General features: G+C 42.0%; 1 protein-coding gene across 1 annotated transcript; it reads right to left on the bottom strand.

Moving 5' to 3' along the window:
• Window positions 1-191: 191 nt before the first annotated feature.
• MEX3C (mex-3 RNA binding family member C) lies at window positions 192-27,542 on the bottom strand. The gene is made up of 2 exons (XM_049781678.1): window positions 26,780-27,542; window positions 192-3,234 (listed from the first exon to the last, which is right to left on the bottom strand). Exons 1-2 carry the CDS (start codon window positions 27,540-27,542, stop codon window positions 2,009-2,011), a joined length of 1,989 nt encoding a protein of 662 aa, XP_049637635.1. The 3' UTR covers window positions 192-2,008.

The following is a 27,542-nucleotide window of genomic DNA, read 5'->3' as shown; positions in this document are numbered from 1 at the left end:
TATTCCTCCTCTAAAGAAAAAGCTAAATTCAGACAGAAGCTTAAGTGACACGTCCAATACAAAGACACACATACAACCATAAAATCCTGCAGGGAGGGAAAATTTGTAAAAGGAAACTTTGACTAATAAATGGCTGTCTTCTAGTCTAAAGTAATAATTATATACAGAACACCAAGGAGAATACATTCAAGTTAATGGAAACAAGTCTTTATTAAGTAACTTTTAATATCAGAAAAATAAAACTCTTATAATTCTCTTTACAGCAAATATATAATATCAGTGCTTTGGCCATCTTAAGTTAAAGGCCCTTTATCATAAAATATATGGTTTTAAACTTTACTCAAATTGAATTTATAATCCCTATGACTTCCCTACATATACATAACAAAAGAGTGTAGTAAAATTAGCAAATACTAAACTATATTGATAATTTATCATTCTTAGTTTGTGGTTTTAGAAACAGTACACGCACCTAATATATGTCGATTCCTTGGCTTATTAGTTGCAGTGTACAATGCAACAAAATACAAAATACATGCTGGGTGAACATTCGTTCATATCTACAAGACGGCAGCTAAAGATTAGGTTTCAATACTGACATTTAACTATCCTACAAGCAAGTAGCATTACATCATAATATGCCATCAAGGCAACTTTTTTATACTGAAAAAATTAAAATAAAAACCGTTATTTGTAAACTTTTATACGAAATGTAACTCTTCAAGTGGAAATAAAAAATAAAATTTGTCTATTTACTATTCAATACACATAGGATTTCAATTTTTGTTAGACTGAGAAAAAAAGCTCTTGTGTTGGGAAAATAACATTTCAAAAAATAATTAGTAGAAAAACCCACCAGTATAATGTTTTGTCCTTTCGATACCAGCACAGATTGGGGAACGTACTGAGGATGAACAACTAGAACATCCACAGGTGAAATGTAAAAGTGGATCTTAAAGAAATTTTTCCTTGTGATTGGAAACAGTTTTGAAATGAAGTAAACTGATTGGAGGTTGTCACAGCTGCTTTGTGAGTTATGCTCAGGGCATTATTCTCCCCTCTCTCCCACCCCTCCCCCAAATTACTAAAAAATAAAAATATATTTATAATGTGCAAGACAAATATGGATTGAACGTAAAATGTTTCACATTTTGATCTATAGTCTAAAAATTAATCAACAGCTTGATCAGACTAATGAATGGAATGTTCGCATACTTAATTATGAGCCAATATTGGTGTATCCCAAAGCCCTGCCTGAAACGGGAAAACCCAGGCGGCCGTTTCCACCTTCACAGAGGGAGGCAATGGGTAGGAATTTCACGAAAAGACACACACAATTGCATTCCTGATCCACTGATCACACCAGCCTGGAGTACTCTGGGCGAGATGAAGGTAAATGTAGCAGTTTTTCTCCCAAACTTTAACCAATGATCTAGTCAACTGCCATCAGCCCTATTATTACCAGTAAGTAATCACAATGCATTAAAAAGTTACTTGCAATCCTGCAGAATTAGGCATAAGTTGTTGTGAAATAAAAAACAAACCTGTTTTGTCAAAACTGGCAGTGTAAAGAAGGCAGCACTGGAAGTGTCTGGATCATCTGTAATGCCAAGTACCCTCCCCTCCATAAACTCTTAAGGTGGTTAGGCTTAGGGACCATCGTTTTGAAATCTTAAGACGTCACACCCTTCCTCCTCCTCATAGGTTCTCACAACCTATGATGATCTTCATTCAGCCAAGTTCAACTTCAGCTCTAGCAATTCCTAGACAAGCTATGTCTCTGGGTCTACAGGATAGTATTAATAATTCAAACCAAACTAATAGACAAGAGACCACTTAGGTTTAGTGTTACCATAGCAGCCTTTTATAAGTTTACTAACAACTTTAGCCTAATCCCAATAAAGCCTGATAACAGTCATAAGAATTCATTAGGAAGTTTACTGGGGTACCATTATACCCATGCCTTTACGAGTCCATATAGATATAGTATTTATGTATATATATATAGTTAAGAGTGAATTTGGATTGCCTGAGTAACAGCTGTCTGGCAAACTGGACATGATGGCGTTCTCTTTTCACAGATCTTGTTGGCACATTCCATGCAGAAGAGGTTGTGGCCACATGGAACTAGGGCAGCGATCACTTCATTCTCAAAGCAAATCACACAGTCGTGCTTTCGTCTTGATTCCGGAGGTGAGCTTGAGGTGGAACCACCGTTGGAAGAGGAGTAACTATTGGTACCATTAGAAAAAGCAGGGATGTATATTGGAAGGCCAACGTGGTTGCCTGTACTAGGGGGGTCGCTCCTAACCCGCCGAGCAAGTGGGTGGTCAATGCTCTCAGGAAATGTAGGAGACAGACGAGGAGTAGATGGCTGACTTCCTCTGCGCTGAGTCTTCATGTTACCAGAGGGATCACTCCCAAAGCCCGAGAGTGGGTTAACTGGTTCAAATGGAGTCCAGATAGTTTGAGCAGACGTGGGTAAAGAGTCAAAGGCAGGAGAATCAACTGCAAGATCTTCGGAGCCCACCGATGGTAGCGTATCTCCAAACCAAAAGTTTCCTGTGCTGAAAGGGCTCGTTGGACTAAAGTCGGCCAGCCTACTGCTTCCAAAGTAGGAATCTGTGGAACCACTGCCCAGAGAACTGGAACTATCATTTCGATAGTTCGAGATCATTCGTGCACGGCTAGGAGGAACTGGGTTGGAGGAGAGCCACGCAGAGCCGAGGGTGCCACCTTCGAAGCTAACATCTGTGCCATTGTAATGAAAATCATTCTCTTCGTTGAGCTCAATGTAGTTCCCGGTGCGCATGGCAATATGCATTTCAATTTCTTCTCGTGCACGGTCAACATTTTCAGGCATTCCTGTCACTTCAAAAACAGGCTCTTTATCTCGGCTTGGAGTTACTATGTAGGTGTGGGTCTGCTGCTGAATTCTTTTAATAGTTGCTCCTTTGGGCCCAACTACTAATCCTACCACACGGTAGGGGACCCTGACTTGAACGGTGGTTTGCCCAGGCAGATTCGGACTGCACGATAACCCTCCCAACGCAGGGCCATTTTTGTTTCGAGATGCGCGGATCATGGAGAAGTGCTCTGCGGCAGAGAGGATTTCTCGTTTGGCCATGGCGACATCTTCTTTCCGACCAGTGACAACAAAAATGGGCTCTTCACCACGAACAGGTGTCTTGATGTACGTGTTTGTCTTGGCTCTCAGTGCTTTTATTTTACAACCTGTCACAAAGAAAGAAATATGTAGTGAGCATCAACATGTACTCCAACCGATCAAAGACAAATAGATCACAGATCTCCAGGATGGACAGTTTGTTCTTTACCATAAAAATGTATTGCTAGGTTGTGGTGGTGGTGATGGGGCGTATTGCTAGATAATGGTACAGCGCAAGTAATTTCATTAATTCGCCTAAGGCAGCGTGCCTGGTGGGCCTTCATTTGGGAAGAGGCGAGACTTCTACTAGACAAGTAGAGAAGTCAAAGGTCAGGCTTCCCAGCTCTCTTACCTCTTGTTACAAGTCATTACAAATGAGGCATGATATATTACAAAGAACAAAATTATGTCATTAGTGGCTTTCAGAGCACTAATAATGTACCACCATGCCGTCAGGTTTAATAAGGTCAAAAAAAAAGGACATTAATGTATACAAGAACTTTATATCTATTACCTCACAAATCTATACAGTAAGCTTCTGAACTGATATTAATCTTTTATTGTTAAGAAAATAAAGTACATCAGGGGGGAAATCACTTGTCAAAGTCACAAAGCCAGGATCAAACATATCTGACTTCACAGATTAACCTTTTTGTTTTGAGATCACACCAGGCTATGTTCAGGGGACCATATGGGGTGGCAGCAATCAAACTACATTAGCAAGTCCTTTTATTTTAGGCTAAGAATTATTTTTTTTTTTTTTTTTTTTTTTTAGTTTTTGGGTCACACCCGGCAGCGCTCAGGGGTTACTCCTGGCTCTATGCTCAGAAATCACTCCTGGCAGGCTCGGGGGACCATATGGGTGCCAGGATTCGAACCGATGACCTTCTGCATGAAAGGCAAACTCCTTACCTCCATGCTATCTCTCCGGCCCCGGCTAAGAATTCTTAATATTGCACAACTATGTCACTGTTCTGGAAATTACCTCCCCTAAATTATCCTATTATTAAGCATTACATTTCCCTTTGTAAAGCTCAGCTCTGGGATAGAGAAAAACAAAACCCACTAACTAAATACAAACACTATGTACACATACTAGTTTTTACTAAGTTTAAAACAAATACACCAGAAACTGTTTTAGGTATGAGGGTTTTAGGTATGGTTTCACTAGAGGACTACTATCAGACTACTCCTAAAATGCTCTGGCCCCAAATTTAAGGTACATTTAAGTCAAATATATCAATGACATATATGCATAGTCTTAATTCTCTACTTCAAGGGGCTGAAATGACAGTACAGCAGTAAGGTGCTTGCTTTGCACTTAATCAACACAGGTTAGAGTCCCTGCATCCTATATGGTTCTCCAAACCCACCAGCAGTAATTTCTGAGCACAGAGCCTGAAATAAGCCTGAGCACTGCCAGGTATGCCCTCCCACTTAAAAAATAAAAGTTTAGAAAGCTTCAACCGTAATTTAAAATGTCAAATATTCAACCAATGCATAACATTCCGAGGTAAACTTTTCAAAGATTACTTACCATACAGCCTGCCTAAATACATCTGTCCTCATGATAACAACTATCCAGATCTTTGAAAATAAAAGCTGCTAGCTTTGGTCAAAGATCATTTGGGCAAGTCTTTTCCTTTTCCCTTTTTGCCTTCAATAAATTAAGTACACAAAATAAGCCTGTATATACACACAGCATTTTTCACGTGTGACTGCAAAAATGCTAGTCCAAGCCTTTGGAGTACTTGTCCCACTCCAAACCTTTCCTTATATTCCCCTTTAATTAAAGGATGTTTTCTAAATAAAGACCAGATGACAAGATCACTTCTTTGCATACATGCTTTAAAGTTCATAAAAAGCAAACAAGGTCCCACTTATCTCAAACTCCCTCTCATTTTCTTTTACCACCCTCACACTGAAAACTGCAGTCTGCTTACACCACATTAAACTCCCAACATGTTCCCTTGCTTCCTAAACTACAATGTTCCTTTGCTCTTGCCTCTTCACTACCAGCATCATTTGCTTAGTCCTCTAGGTTTTTTTGTTTTATTTTGTTTGGTTGCTGTATTTTGGTTTTGGGGCCACACCTAGAGACACTCAGGGGTTACTTCTGGCTCTGTGCTCAGAAATTATTCCTGGCAGGCTCAGAAGACCATATGGGATGCTGGGGATTGAACCTGGATTGGCTGCTGTGTGCAAGGGAAGTGCCCTACCAGCAGTGCTATGGCTCTGGCCCTGCAGGTTTTTAATTCAGATGCTTCTCCAAGAAGTTTCCTCTCACTGGGGACTGGCTTCCCATCTTTAAACAACCCTAAATCCCTGGGGGGTGTGGGGGGGTGACTAAAAGAACACTGAGCCTTTCTAGTACACGCTGCTTTGTTTTTTTAAATTGTTTGTTTTGGTTCCTAACCTAGCTTTTCAAGAATTCACTATCCTAGCTACTCAAATCAAATTTTGTTGAAGGGAGTTGACCAACCTCAATTATCGCATATTCAACACTTTACTCAACCTACTATTAAAACTTTTGGAACTTAACCACAAATGATCTAGCTCCCTTTTCCAACATACTCGAAGAATTTAAAACAAATGGCTACACTCTCAAGGCTGAATCTTAGGTACTGATCATGAAGAAAATACATCTGATGCTGGGGTTTTCTCTAACCTGAAGGCTGGATTTAAGATGGTGTGTTAAAAAGCAAAGCTGCAAGGAAAAGCACTTCCTTGCAATGAAAAGGCTGAATGAAGTCAAGAAGGAAGGGCATACAAGGAGAGGGAATAGCTATGGATTACAAAGAAATTATAATTAGTTGAATTTATGATACTGTAAAAGACATTTAATGTTTATAATAAAAAGGTTGCTGCTATAAAGTTTATATTTGCAATTAATGAACTATGAAATTAAACTGACTTAACTTCTGAGTGTAGGAAAATGTGCCACAACAGAAAATTAATTAGAAAACCAGAACAAAGCATCATTTAAATTTCTGTATGTTAAAGAAGTGCCTGTTTTATTTAATTACAGTGTAGGTCAGGTATTTACACAGTTGTGTTATGGTTTATGGTTTTGATGCTGTTACCTACTCACCACCATCACCAGATTGCCGGAGACTATCCTGACCAATATTCCTGGTACTTCCAAACACTCATCGTCACCCTCTTTATTTGGTATCATTTCATCAGTTCTGTTCCAGGGCCAAGGAAAACATCCCTATCTTATGCATGCAGACAGACCCCCTCAAGTTTCATTCAGCACAGTGAGTGGGTGCTGCTTACAGCAGAAAAACTCAGGTCCCTTTCTCTTGGCTATTTATAGAGTGATGTGAACCTACTCAGTGGGCGTTGGAGACTCCAGTTTAAAAATCTAACTTGAAAAAAAAAATAAAATCTAACTTGAGAACAAAGTGGTGCTGGGGGTCATGGTCATGAGGGCAACTCCGAGAGGTACTTGGGCCACAGTCCCAAGGATCAAACTTGGGGCCTTGAATGAGCTATAGCGTTGTTCATCGCTAAATGGCAATTCCAAAGAAGGCAAGTTTGGTGATATAAAGTAAAATATATATAAAGTAAAGGGAAAAAAAAGCTTTACTATTTTTAAGTACAAAACTGTAAGAAATTACTTCTTGGGAGTATTTTAGACCACTAGTTTATTTTGTTTGGTGGACTCAAGACTTAATTCCTGGTTCTGCTATCAGAGAATCAGTCCTGGTAGGGCTTGGGGCTCAAGTAGTGCTCAGGATAGAATTAAAACTCCTGTTGACCATTGTGAATATCAAGCACTGCCAAGATGATCTCTGAGCACTTGAGAAATAAAATTATATTATGTAAAATAAAGAGATGAGGGCCAGGTAGGACGTTTTTGCTTCGTGTGCAGTAGAACTGGGCTCAATTCCTGGCATCCCACATGGTTCCCCTAAACCCTGTCAAGAGTAAACTCTGAGCACAAAGCCAGGAGAATGCCCTGAACACAACAGGGTGTGGCTTAAAAAAAAAGAAAGAAAAAGAGCATATATGTAGGGGCCAGAGAGATAGCATGGCGGTAAGGTGTTTGCCTTGTATGCCAAAGGCTGGTGGTTCGAATCCCGGCATCCCATATATTCCCCCGAGCCCGCCAGGAGCGATTTCTTTTTTCTTTTCTTTTTTTTCTTTTTGTGGTTTTTGGGTCACACCCGGCAGTGCTCAGGGGTTACTCCTGGCTTCATGTTCAGAAATTGCTCCTGGCAGGCACGGGGGACCATATGGGACACCGGGATTCGAACTGATGACCTTCTGCATGAAAGGTAAACGCCTTACCTCCATGCTATCTCTCTGTCCCCCAGGAGCGATTTCTGAGCATAGAGCCAGGAGTAACCCCTAAGCTGCCGGGTGTGACCCCCCAACCAAAAAAAAGGGCATATATGTAAAGACCAACACTTGCTTTCTACTGCTACACATACAAGCCAACATAAAGGGCTGGAGAGATAGTACAGCAGATGGGGTCCTTGTATGTGAGTAACCTGGGCTTGATCCCTGACATGGCACAAGGTCCTCAAGTCATGCCACGAGTAATCCTTGAGGACAGAGCCAAGAGTATCCTGAGTACTCAAGCCTCAGTATCCAGTAGTGTAAGTAGGGCCATAAATATAAAACCCTGATATTCTGACAAGTTATATATGTATTATATATGTTCAAGGTAGTCAAGGGGGAGAAATTATTTGGTTTAAAGACTAGGATACTAGGGGCCAGTCTAATAGTGCAGCAGTAGGGCATTTGCCTTGCACGTAGCTCATCTGACCTAAGGACTGACCACAATTCGATCCCCTGGCGTCCCATATGGTCCCCCCTAGCCAGGAGCGATTTCTGAGTGTATAGCCAGGAGTAACCCCCTGAGCATCAGTGGGTATGGCCCCAAAACAAAAACAAAAACAAAAAAAAGACTAGGATAGTAGCAGTAAGTTTCATAGTTTTTTTTGTTGTTGTTGTTGTTGTTTGTTTGTTTTGCAGGCTCGGGGGACTATATGGGATGCTGGGAATTGAACCTGGGTCTGTTCTGGGTCATCAGTGTGCAAGGCAAACACCCTATCGCTGTGCTATCACTCCGGCCCTTTATAGTTACATTTTTATTTGGAAGTAAATTCCTAAAATTAAGAGTCTTTCATTGGGGCCGGAGAGATAGCATGGAGGTAAGGCGTTTGCCTTGCATGCAGGTCAGTGGCTCGAATTACAGCATCCCCGTGCCTGCCAGGAGCGATTTGTGACCACAGAGCCAGGAGTAACCCCTGAGCATAGCCAGGTGTGGCCCAAAAACCAAAAAAAAATAAAAATAAAAAAACCCCAAGAGTCTTTCATTTACCTCCCTAGTAGGAACACACTTTCCCTTTATCAGTGTGGCTGGGTCACATTTTACCTTGAAACATGTTAGCTGCAGCCAAAATTCCTGTTCTGTCACTCCCTGGGATAAAAAGGCTCAATTTTGCTTTCCAGAACCCTCTAGCTGCCTACACACAACTACGAGATCTTCTGATGCTGGGAGAGTAATTGAAAGAAAGAAAGGAATGGGAATGATAGTGCTTTCAGTTTCTCAAACAAGAATGACAATACTTTTGTCTAAAAGAAAATACTAAACAGAATTTTAAACTGTTTCAGGGAGCCAGAGCAACAGCACAGTGAGTAGGGAGCTTGCCTTGCATGCTGCAGACCTGGGTTCAATTCCCAGCATCTCATAGGGTCCCCGAGCCTGCCAGGAGTGATTTCTTAGTACAGAGCTGGGAATAAGTCCTGAGTACCAATGGGTGTGGCCCCATATCAAACTGTTTCATTTTAGTTAAATATGTGCACAAGGAACACAATGTAAAATGTTCTATGCTGTGGTGATGAGGGGAATCACAAAAGTCTTAAATAATAATTAAGTTCACTTTTCAGTTTTCTAAATATGAAAACTTATTATTAATAAGAGAACCAGATGCAGAATTATGATATAAATCAAGGATTCTTAAAGCTTTTCACTCAAAAAACCTCTTAGAAGAGAAAAATTGACATTCTATGCATAAAGTATGGATCAAACATTTACTGCTAAGCCATAAATTTACTTTGTCATAAATATGTGTGTGAGTGTGATGGATTCCCATGTTCAACTCTATCGATCCACAGTTTAAAAAGCAAGGATCTAATGCAACTGTCTTAAAATAGAGAGATAATCCTGATTATCTAGGTGGACCTGACTTGATCCTAAACCTTAGAGCCTTCTCCCCAGCTGCTCTAAGTAGTAAAGAAATGTGCTGTACCAAGCCGGGAAACAATTCATATCCACAGATTCCTATGAAGGACTTCAAAGTCCTAGAAGCTGAGAGCTAGAAGGGAAATGAAAACCTTGATTCTGCATCTATTCAATTCTTTCAACAACTTGTATGAGAAGAACCCAGATCCCAGAGAAAAAGTTCTGTGCTGGCCAATAGTTTGATTTTAGCAAAGAATGGAGCAGGGAATCAGATCCACACTGATGCTTGGTAGTCTTCTGTACTACAGAAAGATAAAGCAGCTATCTGTTTCACCACTAAACAAGTGATAAATTGTTATGGAGTATATAACTACTGTAAAAAATTTCAAGCCCTTAAGAATGTCACAATCACTAAGAGCAGAGTGTTGATTGTTGGCCATGTCTCTACTATATTCTTATTCAGTGCCCTACAAGACACTTTGGAAGACTCAAGAGAATTATGCTGTTGCTTACAGCATAAAGCACTCTATTAAGATGAAACTGTCATTAATTCAATTAAAATCAAGCATAATTTTCTGTTCTTTACTTCTGCCTTAGTTTCATAGAGTTACAGCAAACTGCCTCACACAGTGGCTTCAATGATACCAGGTCTTGAGTTTTCCAGTTTTACAGATCAGGAAGTCGGACAAGAGTCTCAGCAGTTGACTCCTTGGCTAAGATGTTTTCCTTCTCGGAAGTTCATAGGGTCTGATATTCTTGCTCTTTTATCTGCAGAGCAGATTTGAGTTACAGGACTGCGAATCTTGCTTTTTTCTGGACTGTCAGCTGAGTCAGTCCCAATTTCTGAGGCTGTGCCTGCCCCCACTCTACTTTTCCAGTATTTTCAGATCCAGCAAAACCTCAAGGATTCAAACCAGTGGAGCCAGCCAGGAAAGATTTTTCTACCTCTCAGAACTAACATGCACCCTCCCAGATGATCTCTAACAACTGTGCCATTGTAAGGTCCATATTTCTCAGCTGCAAAAATCTTTTTTGCCAAGTCAAGTAACACTTCAAACCCACCAATTTCTGGGGACATTTTCAGGACAGAGGGATGTATACATACATATAAATATATAGTCTGCTTTCCACATTACCATTTTCCTTTCCTCCAATTTTTTTGTTTGTTTTTGAGGTATACCCAGTGGGGCTCACTCAGGTGTTACTCCTAGCAGGCACGGGTGACCATCTGAGATGCTGGGGATTGAACCTGGGTCTGCTACATGCAAGACAAACTCCTTACCCACTGTGCTATAACAGCTCTGACCCATCCTCCAGTTATTTACTTTTACCTTGCAAGCCTTCAACCTGGGTTTGATTCTTGAGAGTAGTCAACAAAAAGCCTGGTAAAGATAAAGTTTGGTATATGGCCCCAAAACCTCCACACTATTATAATAGACTATACCCCCTTCTCCTTCTACAAATAAATGAAATAAAGCATGTGATGCATCAAAATCTAAAACTTTTATGGCAAGAATATTAAGAAAAGCAATCAAATGTTTGGGGATTGATCAAAAGCTCTAACCTTTAAATAGATCACCTAATTTCATTGAATATTTACTTCTGTCATTGGTCACTGGAATACGGTGAAGAAAACAGAACGAACAAACAAAAAATAAATACATAAGCAAGGGTTGGTCCAAGCCAGGGTATCTTTTTAGAGAGGGAAGTGGTTTCATAGGTGAAGTCAAGTAAAAGTTGGCCTTTGCTTGTTTTAAGGCTTTCCCTACCCACTTCCAGCTGAACCACTCCTGAGCCTCCAGCTGCAAGAAGACTCAGTCTAAAGCTTAAATTGACCTACTCAAAAACTACATTCCCCTTAAAGCTAACCGCTTTTCCCAGGCAGTATAAAAGGAGCTACCATAATCTCTGCTCTCAGACAGTGATGCATGCTTGCAGACTACTGAAATGACAATTGCATTAAAGAAGGCAGTTATACAGAGAAGGGGGGAGGGGACAAAAATGACTCAAGAAGCTTTCAAAGGGTTTCACAGTCGAGAAGAAAGTGGTTTTGGTAGGTGGGAAGGAAGCAAAAGCCAAAGCTCAAAATCAGAGATACAGGATGGCAGGCTTCAAGGGTCAGGATATAGATTAGTAGGAAAAGGCTAGCTGAGGAGACAAGAGAATCTTTCATATACAACGGTAAATTTAAATTCTATCTTAAGGGTACAAAGAATTGACCCAAGTTTTGGTTTGGGGCTATACAGGTGGTGTTCAGGGCTTACTCCTGAAGGGGCCCAGGATCAAACCTGAGTTAGCCATGATTTGAGTATTTAAAGAAAGAATCCTCAAATGTTAAGATAATCCTCAAACTCTTTTTGACAAAAAGAATTATGAGCTAGTCATATCTGTTTAGGATTTTAAAGAAAATTCTCAGATATCAAGTCATTCCTCAAATATTCTTGTATTCTCTGAATCCTGTAAGAGTGATCCCTGAGTACAGAGCCAGAGTTGCTCTGAGCACAGCTGGGTGTGCCCCCAAACAAACAAACAAAAAATATTTTTCCAAAGTCCAAATTAAAAGAAACAATACAAGGAACAAAGAACTGATTACTAGCAATTAGGTTTAATCTAGTATCATTAGTTGTGGTTTCAATGTCAGGTCATTCAACCGCTAGGTCCTTTCCAAAGTTTGTTATTTTTTGATCCCTTGTTATCTGGGACTAACCCAGTTGCCCCTTTCTGGAGTTTAAAAAGTTTAGCATGATCATATATTCCCATATTTTTTTTGTTTTTTTTGACCACACCCATTTGATGCTCAGGGGTTACTCCTGGCTAAGCGCTCAGAAATCGCCCCTGACTTGGGGGAACCATATGGGATGCCGGGAGATCGAACCGTGGTCCTTCCTTGGCCAGTGGTTGCAAAGCAGACACCTTACCTCTAGCGCCACCTCACTGGCCCCATATATTCCCATATTTTACATACACGTATCTAGTCACTTCTTCAGAGACAGGTAGGTTGAGTACTGGTTAGGAACAAAGAAGACTTTGGCGAGACCAGACCATCACTAACCAGCAATACTCAGGGCTTATCCTGATTCTGGAGCTCAGGGATCACTTCCAGCAGTGCATAAGGGACCATATGTGATGCAGGAGATTGAAACCTGATTGACCTTTTGCAAGGAAAGTACCTGCTATACTACTGCTCCAGCTCTGAAATCATTTTCATAGATAAGAAACTACTTGTAAGAAAGATACTTATTCGGTTGCTAAAAGGAAGAAAATAAAATGTATTTAAATGCTACTGCAGTGCCAAATATTTAATGTTTCTCAGTAAAAGACAATTTTTTAGGCCACCCCCAGTGTTGCTCAGGGGCAGTTCCCAACAATGAGTTGGAAGTCCCTGGGGTCCCTAGCATGTAAAGTAGATGAGTCCTTGGAGCAATTTCCCTGGGCGTAAAGGGTTCCCTGAACCCAATTTCCACTCCCTCCTCCTTTCAAGCCTTTTATGAGTAAACTGAATCCAATGGCTGGAAGACTAGGATTGTCTTTGAAATACATTCTTCAGTTTTTCCAAGTTCTCCTAGGCTGAATCCCCTTTAATCATCATAATAGTGATTTAGAAATGCATGAGAGCTAAACTACTTAAGATCTCCCAGCTAGGGGCACAGCAGTGAAGTGTTTGCATTGCATATGGGTTCGATCCCCAGTGTCCTATATGGTCCCCCAGGGCCTGCCAGGAGTGACTTCTGAGAGTAGAGCCAGGAGTAACCCCTGGAGCATCATAGGCTATAGCCCAAAACCAATATATATGTATCTCCTAGCTGGAAGTCTGATCTCAGACCCAAGATTTGATAGGGGTCATCTGGACGATTTTATGAAAAATAATGGCCATCTCTTCCTGAAAGCGTCTAAACAGGTGATCTTCAAAAGTTTAACTTTACAAGAACTCTGTTTTAGTATTAGTTTTCAAAGGTCACTAGTAACTAAATTCCAATAAAACAATGTTTCTTAGGCACACATTTAATTCAACACTTAAAGTACTTAAATTAGGAACCTTTCTTTTCTTTTCTTTTTTTTTTTTTTTTTGGTTTTTGGGCCACACCCGGCGGTGCTCAGGGGTTACTCCTGGCTGTCTGCTCAGAAATAGCTCCTGGCAGGCACGGGGGACCATATGGGGCACTGGGATTTAAACCAACCACCTTTGGTCCTGGATTGGCTGCTTGCAAGGCAAACGCTGCTATGCTATCTCTCCAGGCCCAGGAACCTTTCTTTTCTAGGGTTTCAAATGTCCTCTGTAACTCTTCTTATAAATAAAATCTCAACTTTTGGGACTGGAACTATATTTAGCACAGCAGGTAGGGCACCTGCTTTACCAGGTCAGATGCCTGGCTTGCCGTATAAGCCCAAGCACTGCCAGGAGTAATTCCTGAGCACAGTCAGGAATAACTCAAATATATATTGCCAGGTGTGGTCCCCAAAACCAATCAACGCACCACCCCCCCCCCCCAATCTTTTATGTATCAGTATCAAAGGCATTTCAATAACTTCATCCGTTATTTTTAGATTTGCTTATGTTATTAGTGGTATTCATATGAACAGCATCTTTTGGGGGGGAGGGTTTGGGTCACACCCGACAGTGCTCAGGGCTTACTCCTGGCTCTGCCCTTAGAAATCGCTCCTGGGGCCGGGCGGTGGCGCTGGAGGTAAGGTGCCTGCCTTGCCTGCGCTAGCCTAGGACGGACCGCGGTTCGATCCCCCGGCGTCCCATATGGTCCCCCAAGAAGCCAGGAGCAACTTCTGAGCGCATAGCCAGGAGTAACCCCTGAGCGTCACAGGGTGTGGCCCAAAAAAATCAAAAAAAAAAAAAAAAAAAAAAGAAATCGCTCCTGACAGGCACGGGGGACCATATGGGATGCTGGGAATTGAACTGGGGTCCATCCAGGATTGGACATGTGCAAGGCAAACGCCCTACTGCTGTGCTATTTCTCTGGCTCTTCATATGACTATCATCTTAACACAAAGAGCACCAACTGTACTTTTTCTTTTCTTGGTTTTTGGGCCACACCTGGCAGTGCTCAGGGGTTAATCCTGTCTTTGTGCTCAGAAACTGCTCCTAGCAGGCTCGGGGGACCATATGGGATACCAGAGATCAAACCCGGGTCAGTCCTGGGTCGGCTGCATGCAAGGCAAACGCCTCACCGCTGCTGTATCACTCTGGCCCCTCAATTTTTTTTTTAACAAAAACTCTAAAGACAACTTGAAGTTGACTGATTCCTTAGGCAAGATATGGAACCTAAAGTAATGTTTTTAATCTAATAATTAAGTATCAAACTATATTTCTAGCAATTTTATTGGCATTAAGAATGAAAAGATGGGGCCAGAGCGATAGCACGGTGGTAGGGTGTCTGCCTTGCATGCGTCCAACTCTGGATGGACCACAGTTCAAGTCCCAGCATCCCATATGGTCCCCTGCTGGGTGTGATCCAAAAAACAAAAAGAAGTGACTTAAGATTCGGTTCTGAGCTATTTGTATCAAAGCCAAGCACTGATAGGATTTTGTACATGTCCTTGTTCATATTCTCATACAGATACTGATCTGCCTTTTTTAGTTCAGGCAGTAGGCAGTACCTATTTATATTTATGGGCCACATCTAGTGGTGCTCAGGAGTCACTCCTGGAGGTGCTTGGAGTAACCATATGGGTGCCATGGATCGAACTGGAGTTGGCCCTGTGCAAGGCAAAGGACTTACCCTCTATACCTATGTCTGGGCTACTAGAATACTCCTTTCATTTGTTTTGTCTTTGTCACATCCAGCTGTGCTCAAGGATTACTCCTGGTGGTGGTTGGAGGATGGGGTGGGAATTATCCCATAGGACCAAAGCCCTAGGAGCTGTACTTTTTTGGCCCCTACAATACTGTTAATAATAGTTTCTTGCGTACACTATCCCATCATCACCACACCCATCAGAGTGTCATCACTCCCCAACTGACCAACCAATGTTATTTTCTTATATTGATTCTTTGGGGGGGGGTGGTAAGGATATATCTCTATTATCATTATTTTTGTTGTTTTTGGAAGGGTGACACTGGGGTGTGCTTAAGAGTTTACACAGGAATCACTCCAGGTTGAACAGCGGACTGTATTATTGTTCTGGCCTCTTATTATTTCTTCAGTGTGCTTGTTTTACCACTTAGACAGGTTTGTCTTAGTAAGTTATTATTATTAGTTTGAGATCCTGGGTAAATTATTTACATATCCAAATCCGCTCCCTTACTTGTAAAAATATAAATAGATCATGAGATGAAACACTTAAATGTTTGTTGTTAAGAAAATAATAATTACTAAATTCAATCCCTTGCACTGCAAAAATAGGTGAATGAAAATTTAAAATAGATATTTAAAAACATTTAGAGACTTGATTATTGGTTTTCATTTTTTTTTTTTTATGAGTGCGTGTTTTGGGCTACACCCTGTTGTGTTCAGGGATCACTCCTGGTAGGCTCAGGGGACCATGTGGGGTACTGAGAATGGAACCCTGGTCAGTCACACAGAAGGCAAATGACCTACCTCTTGTTACTTTCAACACCTTGATTATTGGTTTACTTAAGGTAAAATATATTTAGATTGTGGAAAAACAGGCACAGATATTATAAATTCTACATAAAACTGAGAGGAGGCCTGTTGAAAACAATCAAATGGCAAGAGAAATTTCGATTCCCTGTGCAAGATTTTAGAAAATCTGAACGCATTCCAGAATATAAAAACTACAGAAGATCACCTAGGTCAACATCATTACAAGAGTGAGCCTACAATTAATTATAAACTAGCTACTCAAAAGAGAGCATTCTCAACTTGTCTTATTTTCCTATTGAATTCATAGGAATACAGATGACTTCCCTAAATAAACAAGAATATTTTAAGTTGAAGCAAAATTACATTTAAAAATACACCTTCCCCTCCCTTTTAATTTAGACAAGATAAAATAAAATTTTTTGTGTTTTTTATTTTCTTTAGGGGGGGGAAACTACACCCGATGGCGCTCAGAAATCGCTCCTGGCTTGGAGGACCATGAGGGATGCCAGGGACCGAACCTGCATCCATTCCGGGTCAGCCACGTGCAAGGCAAAAGCCTTACTACAATGTGCTACCACTCTGGCCCCAAGATGGAAATATTTTAAAGGTTCATATTAATAGGACTTTCACTAATATTGAAACATAAAAAAAATCTGTAAATTAAGGCTAAAAAGTCGCACAAGTTACTAACGAGGGATATATAAATTTGGTTCATGACCTTTAGAGAATATCATAGCTTTTTTCTGAGTTAGGTATATTATAATGGAATTATATTAATTTGTAAATGATTCTCTTCTTACACCAAATGAACTTTTTACCAGGAAATAAATTTTAAAGGTTCTGATTTTTTTTTTAATTGAGAATATAGGAGTTGGGACATGTAGGGCAATTGCCATGCACATGGCCAACCCTATTTTGATCCCTGGCACCCTATTTGGCCCCCCAAGCCCGCCAAGAGTGCAGAGAGGATGCAGAGCCCCAAGCACAGAGCCAAGAGTAGTCCCTAAGTACTGCTAGGTGTGGACCCCCCAAACAAACAAACAAACAAATCCCAAAAATTCAGAGTATATCTTAAGTGTAAAAAACATGTACTTTGGATAATTTAAAGAAAGACATACTATAATTATAGTTCTTGACTTAATTACCATTGGCTCAGAAGAGTTCTAGCGATAAGAACAATCTAAACTTTACTTATACTTACATATATAACTTTATTTACACATATTTTCCTTTCTTTAAAAAAAAAACCTGAGGCTATGCCTCATCCTTTTTTTGGTTTTATTTTTGGGCCACACGTGCTATGCTTAGGGCTTACTCCTGGTTCTGTGCTAAAGGATCATTCTTAGTGGGGCACAGGAAACCAGATGGTGTGTTGGGGGCTGAACCTAGATCTGCCATATGCAAACTCTATCTCCAAATCCTCATCTATATATTTTAAACTGTACAGTGAATTTGTACTGTTTCTCAAACTTTTTTCTTACCACAAAAAGGGGAGGGTGGGGAGAAACAAGTTTTTCTTTGTCCACACATCAATGGCATGTAGTTTTCTAACTTTATATTTTTCCCCATATTATACTAAATAATACTTATTAGAAGGTAGCATCAAAGCAAGAGGGGAGGGGAGAATGGCAGTGGAAAGAGAGTGATTTAAAATATCAGCCCCCAAATACAAATGGGTGCAGTGACAACTTTTGAGGGAGACTTTCCAGGTACCTTGATGAATACTACCACCCTCCCTTCAGACTCCTATGCCTATGGCTTATCTTCAGTAACACCTAATTGCTTCCTTCCTCCCTCCCTTTATTTCATTTTTGGGCAACTCATGGACTCTTTATATACTTATATTTTTAGTCTACACAACACTAAATAATACTCAGGGTTTACTCCTAGAGGTGCTATGGGAATGGTATGTGGTAACAGGGATCAAACTCAATTTGGAAGCGTACCCTAGTCCTGTAATACATCTCTAATTCTATGTCTGCATTTTTTCATTTAAGTATTCAGTTAAGGGGAAGAAGCAATAGCACAGCAGTAGGGTGTTTGCCTTGCAAGTGGCTGACCTAGGACAGACCTCAGTTCAATTCCCTGTGTTCCCCAAAGCCAGGAGCGATTGAGCGTATGCATAGCCAGGAGTAACCCCTGAGCATCAATGGGTGTAGCCCCAAAACAAAACAAAACAAACAAAAAATGGGGCTGGAGAGATAGCATGGAGGTAGGGTGCTTGCCTTGAATGCAGAAGGATGATGGTTTGAATCCCGGCATCCCATATGGTCCCACTAGCCTGCCAGGAGCGATTTCTGAGCACATAGTCAGGACTAACCCCTGAGCATCAACGGTGTAGCCCCAAAACCAAAACCAAAAAAAAAAGAGGGGGGCTGTAGAGATAGCATGGAGGTAGGGCATTTCCTTGCATGCAGAAGGACAATGATTCGAATCCCGGCAAGCCCATATGGTTCCATGAGCCTGCCAGGAACGATTTCTGAACATAGAGCCAGGAGTGACCCCTGAGCACTGTCGGTGTGACCCAAAAATCAAAAAATAAATAAATAAATAAATAAATAAAATAAAATAACAACAAAAAAACCAAAATTCAGATCATCATTTTTTTCAGATCATTATCTTAAAGTTTGATTTCACTACTCTACAATGCAACTTTACTTGTGATCAAACCAGGCTTCCCTACATATGTAATTTTTTTGCTACCAAGACAAAGTCAACCAAGTCCAAATGAATTGTTCTTAATTCTCAAATACAGTTATGAAAGGTTCTAACATCCCAGTACCCCATGTGGTCTCTTGGGCCTGCTGGGAGTTATTCCTGAGTTTAGTTAGGAGGAGCCCTGAGCACCTCTTTTTATTTGTGGCCCCAAATAAAATTAATCAACAACAAAACAGACACTGAATAAAGATCTAATATAAAAATGGCATTAGGATGTGCATACATTCATTTAGCATAAGTAAATTTAGCATATGAGTAGGTAGTCCTAACATTAAGAACTATCTTAAATACGTAAGGATCAACTTAATCTTTGTAAGTTTCTATATGATATCTAAAGTAGCATGGAAAAAAGCTAAGAACAAACACAAATTATGATAAAGTTCATGCTTTTCTTGATTTTAATGGTAACTTCTATCCTTGTGGGACAGAGCCAATTGATACTAGATTGTATTTAGTTTGGGACCAAATGATTGGGACTCAATAATAATCTTTAAATCACCTGACAATAAAAGGGGTTTAAGAAGAACAGATTATCTAGATCTAGTTTTAGCTTCCTAAAAGATGCTTCTAAAAAACTGAAAATACTTCAAATTCTTCTGATTTTGTTCAGAGCTTAAATGATAAAAAATCTACATGGAATAAATGAATTTAAAAAATTTTGGTAATATGAATCACAAAAATATCACTGAGTTAATTCTTATGGATTTAACCAGGATTCTCTTCCCCCTGCAGATGACAATATGGTTGTAATACATTTTACTGCCATGAAGCTAGGTGTGGTCAGATGATTTGCTGATTAATGGAACAGTGACTTCCGGCATAACACTGATAGCCCTGAGCGTATAAAATCGAACTCTGTCTCTTGAGATGAGAGTTGCTGCTCCTTGACCTGTGTCCTAAATGACTGCAAGAAACAGAATCCCTATAAATAATGATGTTTTGTTGTTTTGGGATTGAAATATTGGGGTTCTGTTACCAAAGTATAATTTAGTCTATATGGAGAGAAATGCCATGTATCTAGGCAGCATTTGGAAAGAGGGCGGCTGCCTCCATCATGGAAGATCAGAAAACTTACCACTAAAGTCAAGGTAAGTTTCATAACTTCAAGAGGAATGAAATTAAAGAGCAGTTCAAATTAATTTCAAGTTAACAAAAGCAGTGTGCTTACCACAATTTCATAGTGTCAATTTTCTAGCTAAAAAAGTTTTAAGGTCTAGGTAAATTAAGTGATTTTTCAAGAACACAAATTAAAAAATTAATGGCAGAATGTTCAGAATTAAGGAACCAGAGCAATAGCACAGTGGGTAGGGAGAGCACTTGTCCTGTATGAGGTCAACCTGGGTTAGACCCCCAGCATCTGATACAGTCCTCAAAGTCCATCAGGAATGACTTCTCAGTGCAGACCCAGATGCAACTCTTGAGCATTGTGGGGTGTGCCTCCCAAAAACAAAACAAAACAAAAAAAAACAACAACTCAGAATTGGAATTTCAATTTCTGATTATTGACTCTATTATCATAGCTGTACAGAAGATGTTAAAAGATAAAAAGAAATGTTTGTTTTGTTTTAGCCACACCTCATGGTGCTCAGGACTTATGCAGTCTCTGGGCTCAGGAGACTGGCTCAGGGGTCCATATGGGATGCTCCAATTGAACCTGGGTTGGCGGTGTGCAAACAAAGTGCCCTATCCCCTGGAGTAGGGTTCCTAAACCACTCCAGCTCCTAAAATAGTTTTCAGCTTAAGGCACAAACAGTTCAACCTGTATAAATATTAAATGTGTTAAAAATAAAACCTGCAATATTTTAAGCATTTCATAATGAAAATATTGTTTTTCCTTGAAATTTTAAGGTGTAAGAACTACCTAGCGTCAGAGTCACAGTCCATAACACTGTCAGAAATTTTTCTAAATAGAAAGCTCCTAAGAAAGTAACAGTTCTGAAATACTGGGCTTGCTGTATCATTTTTAGATTGTTGGTAACCTAAAAGTACAAAATATACCCTTCAATTACCACTTTATTTTCCATTTCCTCTCAAGTGAATCATCAGTTCATTAGCAGGATAGAGCAGGAAGAAAAGGCAGATTTCTCCACCCATTTGCAAAACAATTATAACTGAAGTCTTCCCAGTGGTCCAAATTCTAATGATTATTAATGATAATTAATATCAAAGTTGCAGCTTAAAGTTTAGAATCTTAAGAGTTCACAATCAATATTCAACTTTTAAAGTTGGCGTGTCTGTATACATACATACACACATACACACATACACACACACACACACACACACACACACACACACACACACACACACACTATAAGGGCCCGAGAGTCCACCAAGTAGGGCTCCTGTCTGGCAGGGGGCCAATCTCTACATCCCATACTGTTCCCAAAGGCAGGAGCAAGCTCTGGGCACCAGGTGCAACACCCCTCACCCCAAATAAAAAACCATTTCTGAACCATTAATGACTATTAAACTTTAGACACACTAAAACTACAATATAAGGATGCAGGGTAGCAAGTCGTGTTATCACATTTTTTAAAGTGTGACTCCTGGGTTCCATGCCCAGCACTGCCCTGGTTCCTAAGCAATCAATCCTTCCTACCTCACCCTCCTCCCCCCGAGCAGTGACCTCAGAGGAGCTCCTGAACACCACGGGGTGTGTACCACCCCCTAAAACTGTAAATAAAGAACCTTATCTTTGATGCCAAACAAAGATCTGAATCCAAGTTCCATTATTTGAACTCAAGTCACCTTTTTTCTACACCTATCAAGTGGGAACAACTGCCTGGCAGGGTTAAAGGACAATGCTACAGCGTATCACAGTATGTGGGAAAGAGGCCAGTAACCCGCCCTGATCCAGAGAAGAGAAAAAATACCCAAACACATTGCTTTATTTAGCATTATTCTAAAATTGTTTCTTCTCATGAAATGTGTTTTTTTTTAAACAGGAATTCATTTACAGCAAAACCAAATTTTCTCACTCATCTAGGCAAACATATATGTACTTTGTATTTCAGTTGCATTAGATCTTGTGGAGTGGTTCCACCCTAAGAGACTTACAAAGAACTGTCAAAGACATTTAAGAAATAGAAGCAATTTAGCATCCATACATTTTAAATGTATGACACACAATAATAGGGATCAGTGGAGATGGACTAAGACTCAATAAAAAGATTTTTTCAAAAGGGTAATAAACTAAAATAGAATGCAAAAAATATAGTAGAATACAGGGAGATCCTTTGATTTCCATTTTACTTTATTTTTAAAACAGTTTTGCATTTGTTTTTGGACCATACCTAGCAATGCTCAATGCCTGGCCAGAATGAGGTGCCAGGAATCTTACCTTAGTCAGCCACATGCAAAGCATGCACTATCTCTCCAGCCTCCCCTGCAAATTTTTATACATTTACAAATTTTACATAGTCTTTTTGTTTGTTATTGAGTCACACCCATTGATGCTCAGGGGTTACACCTGGCTATGTGCTCAGATATCACTCCTGCCTGGGGGGACCATATGGGATGCTGGGTCAGCCGCATGCAAGCCCTACCACTGTGCTATTGCTCCGGCCCCAAATTTTATATAGTTTTATAAATTTATATATACATACTATTCTTGAATAAATTTAATTCTCTCTCTCACACACTGTTTTCTGGGCCACACACAGTGGTGTTCAGGGCTTACTCCTGGAAAGGGCTTTTCCTGTAATACTATTTCTCCAGTCCCAGTTTAAAAATTTTGGACAGCCTATACAATTTTTTTTTTTTTTTTTTTTTTTTTTTTTTTTTTTTGGTTTTTGGGTCTCACCCGGCAGTGCTCAGGGGTTACTCCTGGCTCCAGGCTCAGAAGTCGCTCCTGGCAAGCATGGGGGACCATATGGGACGCCGGGATTCGAACCGATGACCTTCTGCATGAGAGGCAAACGCCTTACCTCCATGCTATCTCTCCGGCCCCAGCCTATACAATTTTAAAAAACTAGAGACAGTTTTTTTAGACTATGACATGAGGCTAAAAACAAGATGTACATCACTGAAATCTCTAAAGAGCTTAGGGCATAGCAGATAACAGCAGGTAAGGTATTTGTTTTACTTATACTGAAACTGAGTTTAAGTATAAACCAAACCACATAAGGTGCCCTGAACACCACCAGGAAGTAAGCCCAGAGCACAACTAAGTGGACCTCCACAAAAAAAGTTGAGGATGCATATAATCTTAAATGATAATATAAAACATTTATAATATAAGAAGTAATATTATTCAAAATTAATTAATTTAGAACGGGTAGAGCTCTATTTTCTTGATTTTCAGGCTTTGAGGACCATCTGAAATGCTGGGGATGGAACACAGCCACGTGAAAAGCAAGCAACTCACCCATGTACTATCTCTCTGACCCTCAAGTTCACTTTTTTGACTGCATTATCAATGACTATGCAGTTTGGGGAAAGTCCCTATGAGTAACTACTAAAGTAAAACTCCAGTAAGAGATTTAATTTTCTGACCATAGTCAATGTGTCTTGCAGGTTAGATCTTGGAATTGGAAGAATTATTGGAAGGCATTGCTTGCTTGATTCAGCAGACCTACCTTTGATCCTCAGAGCATCACTAAGACTGATCTCAGTGTAGGGAGGCAAGAGTAAACCTTAAGCAAGGTCAGGTAGGGGCCCCAAACAAGCAAACAAAAAGGTTAGGTTAGCTCTAGTCTAGAGGAAGCAAAAGAGGCAGGGTACCTGCATAGACACTGGAGGCCTGGGCTGATCCTTGGCACTGTATATAACCCAGGAGCCCAGCACAGAAATAAAATGTGGGTCTTCTCCAGGAAGACCTACATACCTGAGTTTGCTAAGTGGAAGGTGTGTGTGTGTGTGGGGGGAGAGTCAGCAGAATTAGGAGGGGCCTAGAGACAATGTGGTAGACAGCACTGTATTTCTGAAACAGTACCTCTATTATAAACCAGTGCCTGAGCTGAAAAAATTAACACATAAGGACAATGTAACACTTGCAAACAATCATATGCTACTGGGGAGTATAAATATGAAGTCAGCTCTGCCATGCCAACTTTCATTATTATTAAGAGCAGTCCTTTGTTGTTCTGTAAGACACTAGAATTAGAGGCCTACATGAACCGCTAGTCTATAAAACTCAGAATTCCATTTGTTCTACTCTGCTTCAGAGCTGAAGTCATAAATGTCTCCATCTGTGACATAATTATTTCTAAAACTAATTAAGAGGTGCCAGACAGAAAATTATGACTTCAGGTAATGAACAAGATGTATAATTCTTAAGGATGAAAATTTAACTCATCCAAAGCAAACATATAAATTAAATGATTGGCCCTGTTGCACTCACTAAGAGAGGTATTCTCTATGGGGAATTTATCACAGGAGAGATGCAAATATTATAAGTCGTCCGGCTATCCAAAGGAGTGAAGCAATACAGATCTTTTTACAGTGTTGCTGAGTGTCAAAAGGCCAATGGTCCACTAGATAAACCCTTCAAACTCATCTGCTCATAAGACTTAAGCTGACAGTGTGCCCCACAAAATCTAGAAAATTATTAAGCGCAAAGGAATAGTCATCAATGTATTTTTCTATCCTAAGGCAAATGGATTCTCACCCCTTTTGTAACCCAACAGCACTTAAGACAAAAAAACTCCAACACTTTAGCAACAAACCAACCAACCTGGGATTCAAATTGTCTTTCAGATAATAGATTCAGGGGCCTGAGAGAGAGCATGGAGGTAAGGCATTTGCCCTGCATTGCAGAAGGACGGTGGTTCGAATCCCGGCATCCCAAATGGTCCCCTGAGCCTGCCAGGAGCGATTTCTGAGTGTAGAGCCAGGTGTAACCCCTGAGCGCTGCTGGGTGTGACCCGAAAAAACAAAAAGCAAAAAAACAGATAATAGATTCATAGTAAGACAAAAGTCTGTGTAATTAAGAGTTTCTTAATTTTATTGATTTTGGAGCCACACCCAGTCGCACTCAGTGTTTATTTCTTCCTGGTGATGTTTGGGGGAATCACATGAGGTGCTGGGATTGTACCCAGTTAGCCTATGTCTGGGTTTTTATATATATATATAAAAAAAAATAAGCAAAAATAAAAATCAAAGATTACCCTAACTACATATACTGAATATGTTGCTATTCTGTCTCATAATAGAACTAGCATGTAAATGTTTTTGTTCCTTTGTTGTCCCATCATACTATAAGCATACAGAGTCAACCTTGCTGATCAAGTGGCTACCCAGCATGGTGGCAAGGATTTTTCTTACCCTGGCCAGAACATATTCTTTCTCACAAACCTTTCCAGGTCTCTGTCCTTTATATGCCTAAGTGTCTTCAACAGCTCTACAATCACACCTAGAGACTCCAGACTTCCCTTACAATGTTCCTCACTTTCTTCCCATGTTTTCCCTGTGTTAAAATCTTAGCAAGTTCTCCACAGGCCCCTCAGGGTTGGGCTGATGTTGTCATGCATCTGGAAACTTACTAACACACCACAGTTGTCATTACTAATCCATTGTCTCTTCAACTGTTTCTAGGTCTCTCGTGGGTTAATCGAAGTATTGCAAAAACAAACGAATAAACAAAAAAGGGCACATGAAACTTATTTACAAACCACAGAAATAAATCTGTATTCGAATGGCTCCAGCTTTTTCAACAGTAGCTTTAATGCCGCCCAAAAAGAGCCGTCTGAAATAATGTATCTTTTCTTTTAGAGATTCCATGCCATGTTCTTAACTAAAATCCTAGTCAGATTTGATGAGCTATCCCCATTCAATTTGAGGTAAGACAGGAGCCAGATGACATCTGAAACCACCCTTTTGCCAAGACCTCTTATTTCTGTGTACTTTGGTCCACTTGGGAAAGATGAGCTCATTTAAAACAGCGGGGCCATCATTTCTCTTTCTTTGACCCCAACAATGCGCTCTCTCCACCTAACGGAAGATACTGGCATCCACCAATCTAAAACCATCTTGTAATGAGGCTGGTCCAGGTAATGATTTCCCCCTCTCATCTCTCATAAAAGGACAAAAAAAAAAAAAAAAAAAAAAAAAAAGCTCCATAGAGCGCAGAGGACCTTCCCTGAAAAATGTCGGCTCCAGAGGTATTGGGGCAACCCCTTCCCCCACCTTCACAAATCCACTCCTGGAATCTGAGACCCAGGTCCTTTGTCTGAGCAGTGTGGGAGGAGTCTGCCTGCAAGCATGCAGCCCTGGTGTGCGGGCCAAGTGAAGAGGAGAATTGACAGAAAACGGTCTCGCAGCATCAAGTTCCTGAACTCCAGGCCTCTGCTGTTTCCATTTCCCTTCGCCCAGGACACCCCGGTGGTGTTCCCGGGGCGTTCCAATGTGTCACAGGGAACCCAAAGAGGCGCCGGGGCAAGTTGGGCGGCTCTTCCTCCGCTTAAGTTTCCGAAGAGCTTGAGGAGGGCGGTGGTGCCCGCTGCACCCCCTTCATCCCCTCTCCAAGGAAACTTCCTCCGAGCTTCCATTTCTATTTCTGCCCAGTTTCTTTCTTGGGCAAAGGCCTGAAGCAAGCATGCTCTTTTGCAAGCCTGCAAGCTTTTCCCGTGCAGTACCACCCATCCATCCATCGACTCCACAACCGATCCGACCAAATTTTACCACTCCACTGATGTTCCTTTTTTATTTTTGGATCGAGGACCAGCCGCGGGGTGTTCCACAAAGACACCCCGAATCCGGGACAGGAGGGAGGCCTGGAGAAACTCCACACCTTTTTTCTGCACGCACAAAGAAAGGCCCTGCCTGCACGGTGCGGGTTTGGGGGGGGGTGGGTGGTGGATTTTACTTATGCATTTATTTATTTATTTATAGCTGTTCTATTTGGGATCCTTAAGGGGGCTGGGGAAGAGCAGATAACCCGTTTGCTCAAACCCCCCAAAACTCCCGACTCCTCCACGGTGCTGCTGCTGCTGGTGGTGATGGGGGGGGGGGGAGAGCTCCGAGGCCTGGACACGAGCCAGGGTTCGAGACTGGGGCCACCCACAACACAACCGGGATGGATAGGGGGAGGTTGGGGGGTGCAGCGTGCGTGCAAGGCAGGACCCCGATCTCTCCATCTCCATCTCCTTGTGCATCCCTCTCGCCATCCCCACCGCGCACTGTCACTCACACACTCACCCTGGCGCCCGACGATCTCGGCGACGTGCTCGGAGCTGGGCACGGGCACGCACTCGGTGGTGTTGACGCTCTTCCTCCGGAGCAGGGCGGCCTGCTCGCCGTTCAGGGCGGCCGCCGCGCCGGGGCCGGGGCCGGGGCCGTAGGCGTGGGACAGCATCGCCGCCATCATGCCCTGGGCGGCGGCGGCGGCGGCGGCAGCAGCATCGTCCCCGCCGTACAGCACCCCGGCGGCGTCGCGCGCCTCGAAACCCGCGGCCGCGGCGGCGGGCAGCAGCACCGAGCCCAGGGGCCCGCCGGGGAGCGGCGGCGGCGGGGCGGCGGCGGCGGCGGCGGGCGCGGACAGCAGCAGCAGCGACGCCCGGTCCGGGTCCTCCTCCGGCACCTCGCGCTCCGGCTCCTCCTCCTCCTCGTCGTCGTCCTCCTCGTCCTCCTCCTCCAGCAGGTCTCCGTCCAGCTCCCCGTCTTCCTCGTCCTCCTCCCCGATCTCCCCGTCCGGGGCTCCGCCGTGCCGGGCCTGGCCCCGCGCCGCCGCCGCCGCCGCTGCCGCCGCCGCCGCCGCCGCCGCCGCCGCCGCCGCCACGGCCCTGAGCGTCGGGGCCCCGCTGCCGGGCGCCGCCGGGCGCGGCTCGTCCAGGCCTAGCGCGGCCAGGCGCTCGCGGAGCGGCAGCGGGAGCGCGTCCGCCTCGAGCTCGGCGCCGGCGGCGGCGGGCGGCGGCGGCGGCGGCGGCGGCAGGGCCAGGGCCGCGGAGCTGCCGCTCGGCAT

The sequence above is a fragment of the Suncus etruscus genome, chromosome 10 (genome assembly GCF_024139225.1).
Source record: "Suncus etruscus isolate mSunEtr1 chromosome 10, mSunEtr1.pri.cur, whole genome shotgun sequence".
In the NCBI taxonomy this organism is placed as follows: Eukaryota; Metazoa; Chordata; class Mammalia; order Eulipotyphla; family Soricidae; genus Suncus; species Suncus etruscus.
The sequence above is the reverse complement of the archived record's forward strand: the minus strand, read 5'-3'. Positions and strand labels throughout refer to the sequence as shown.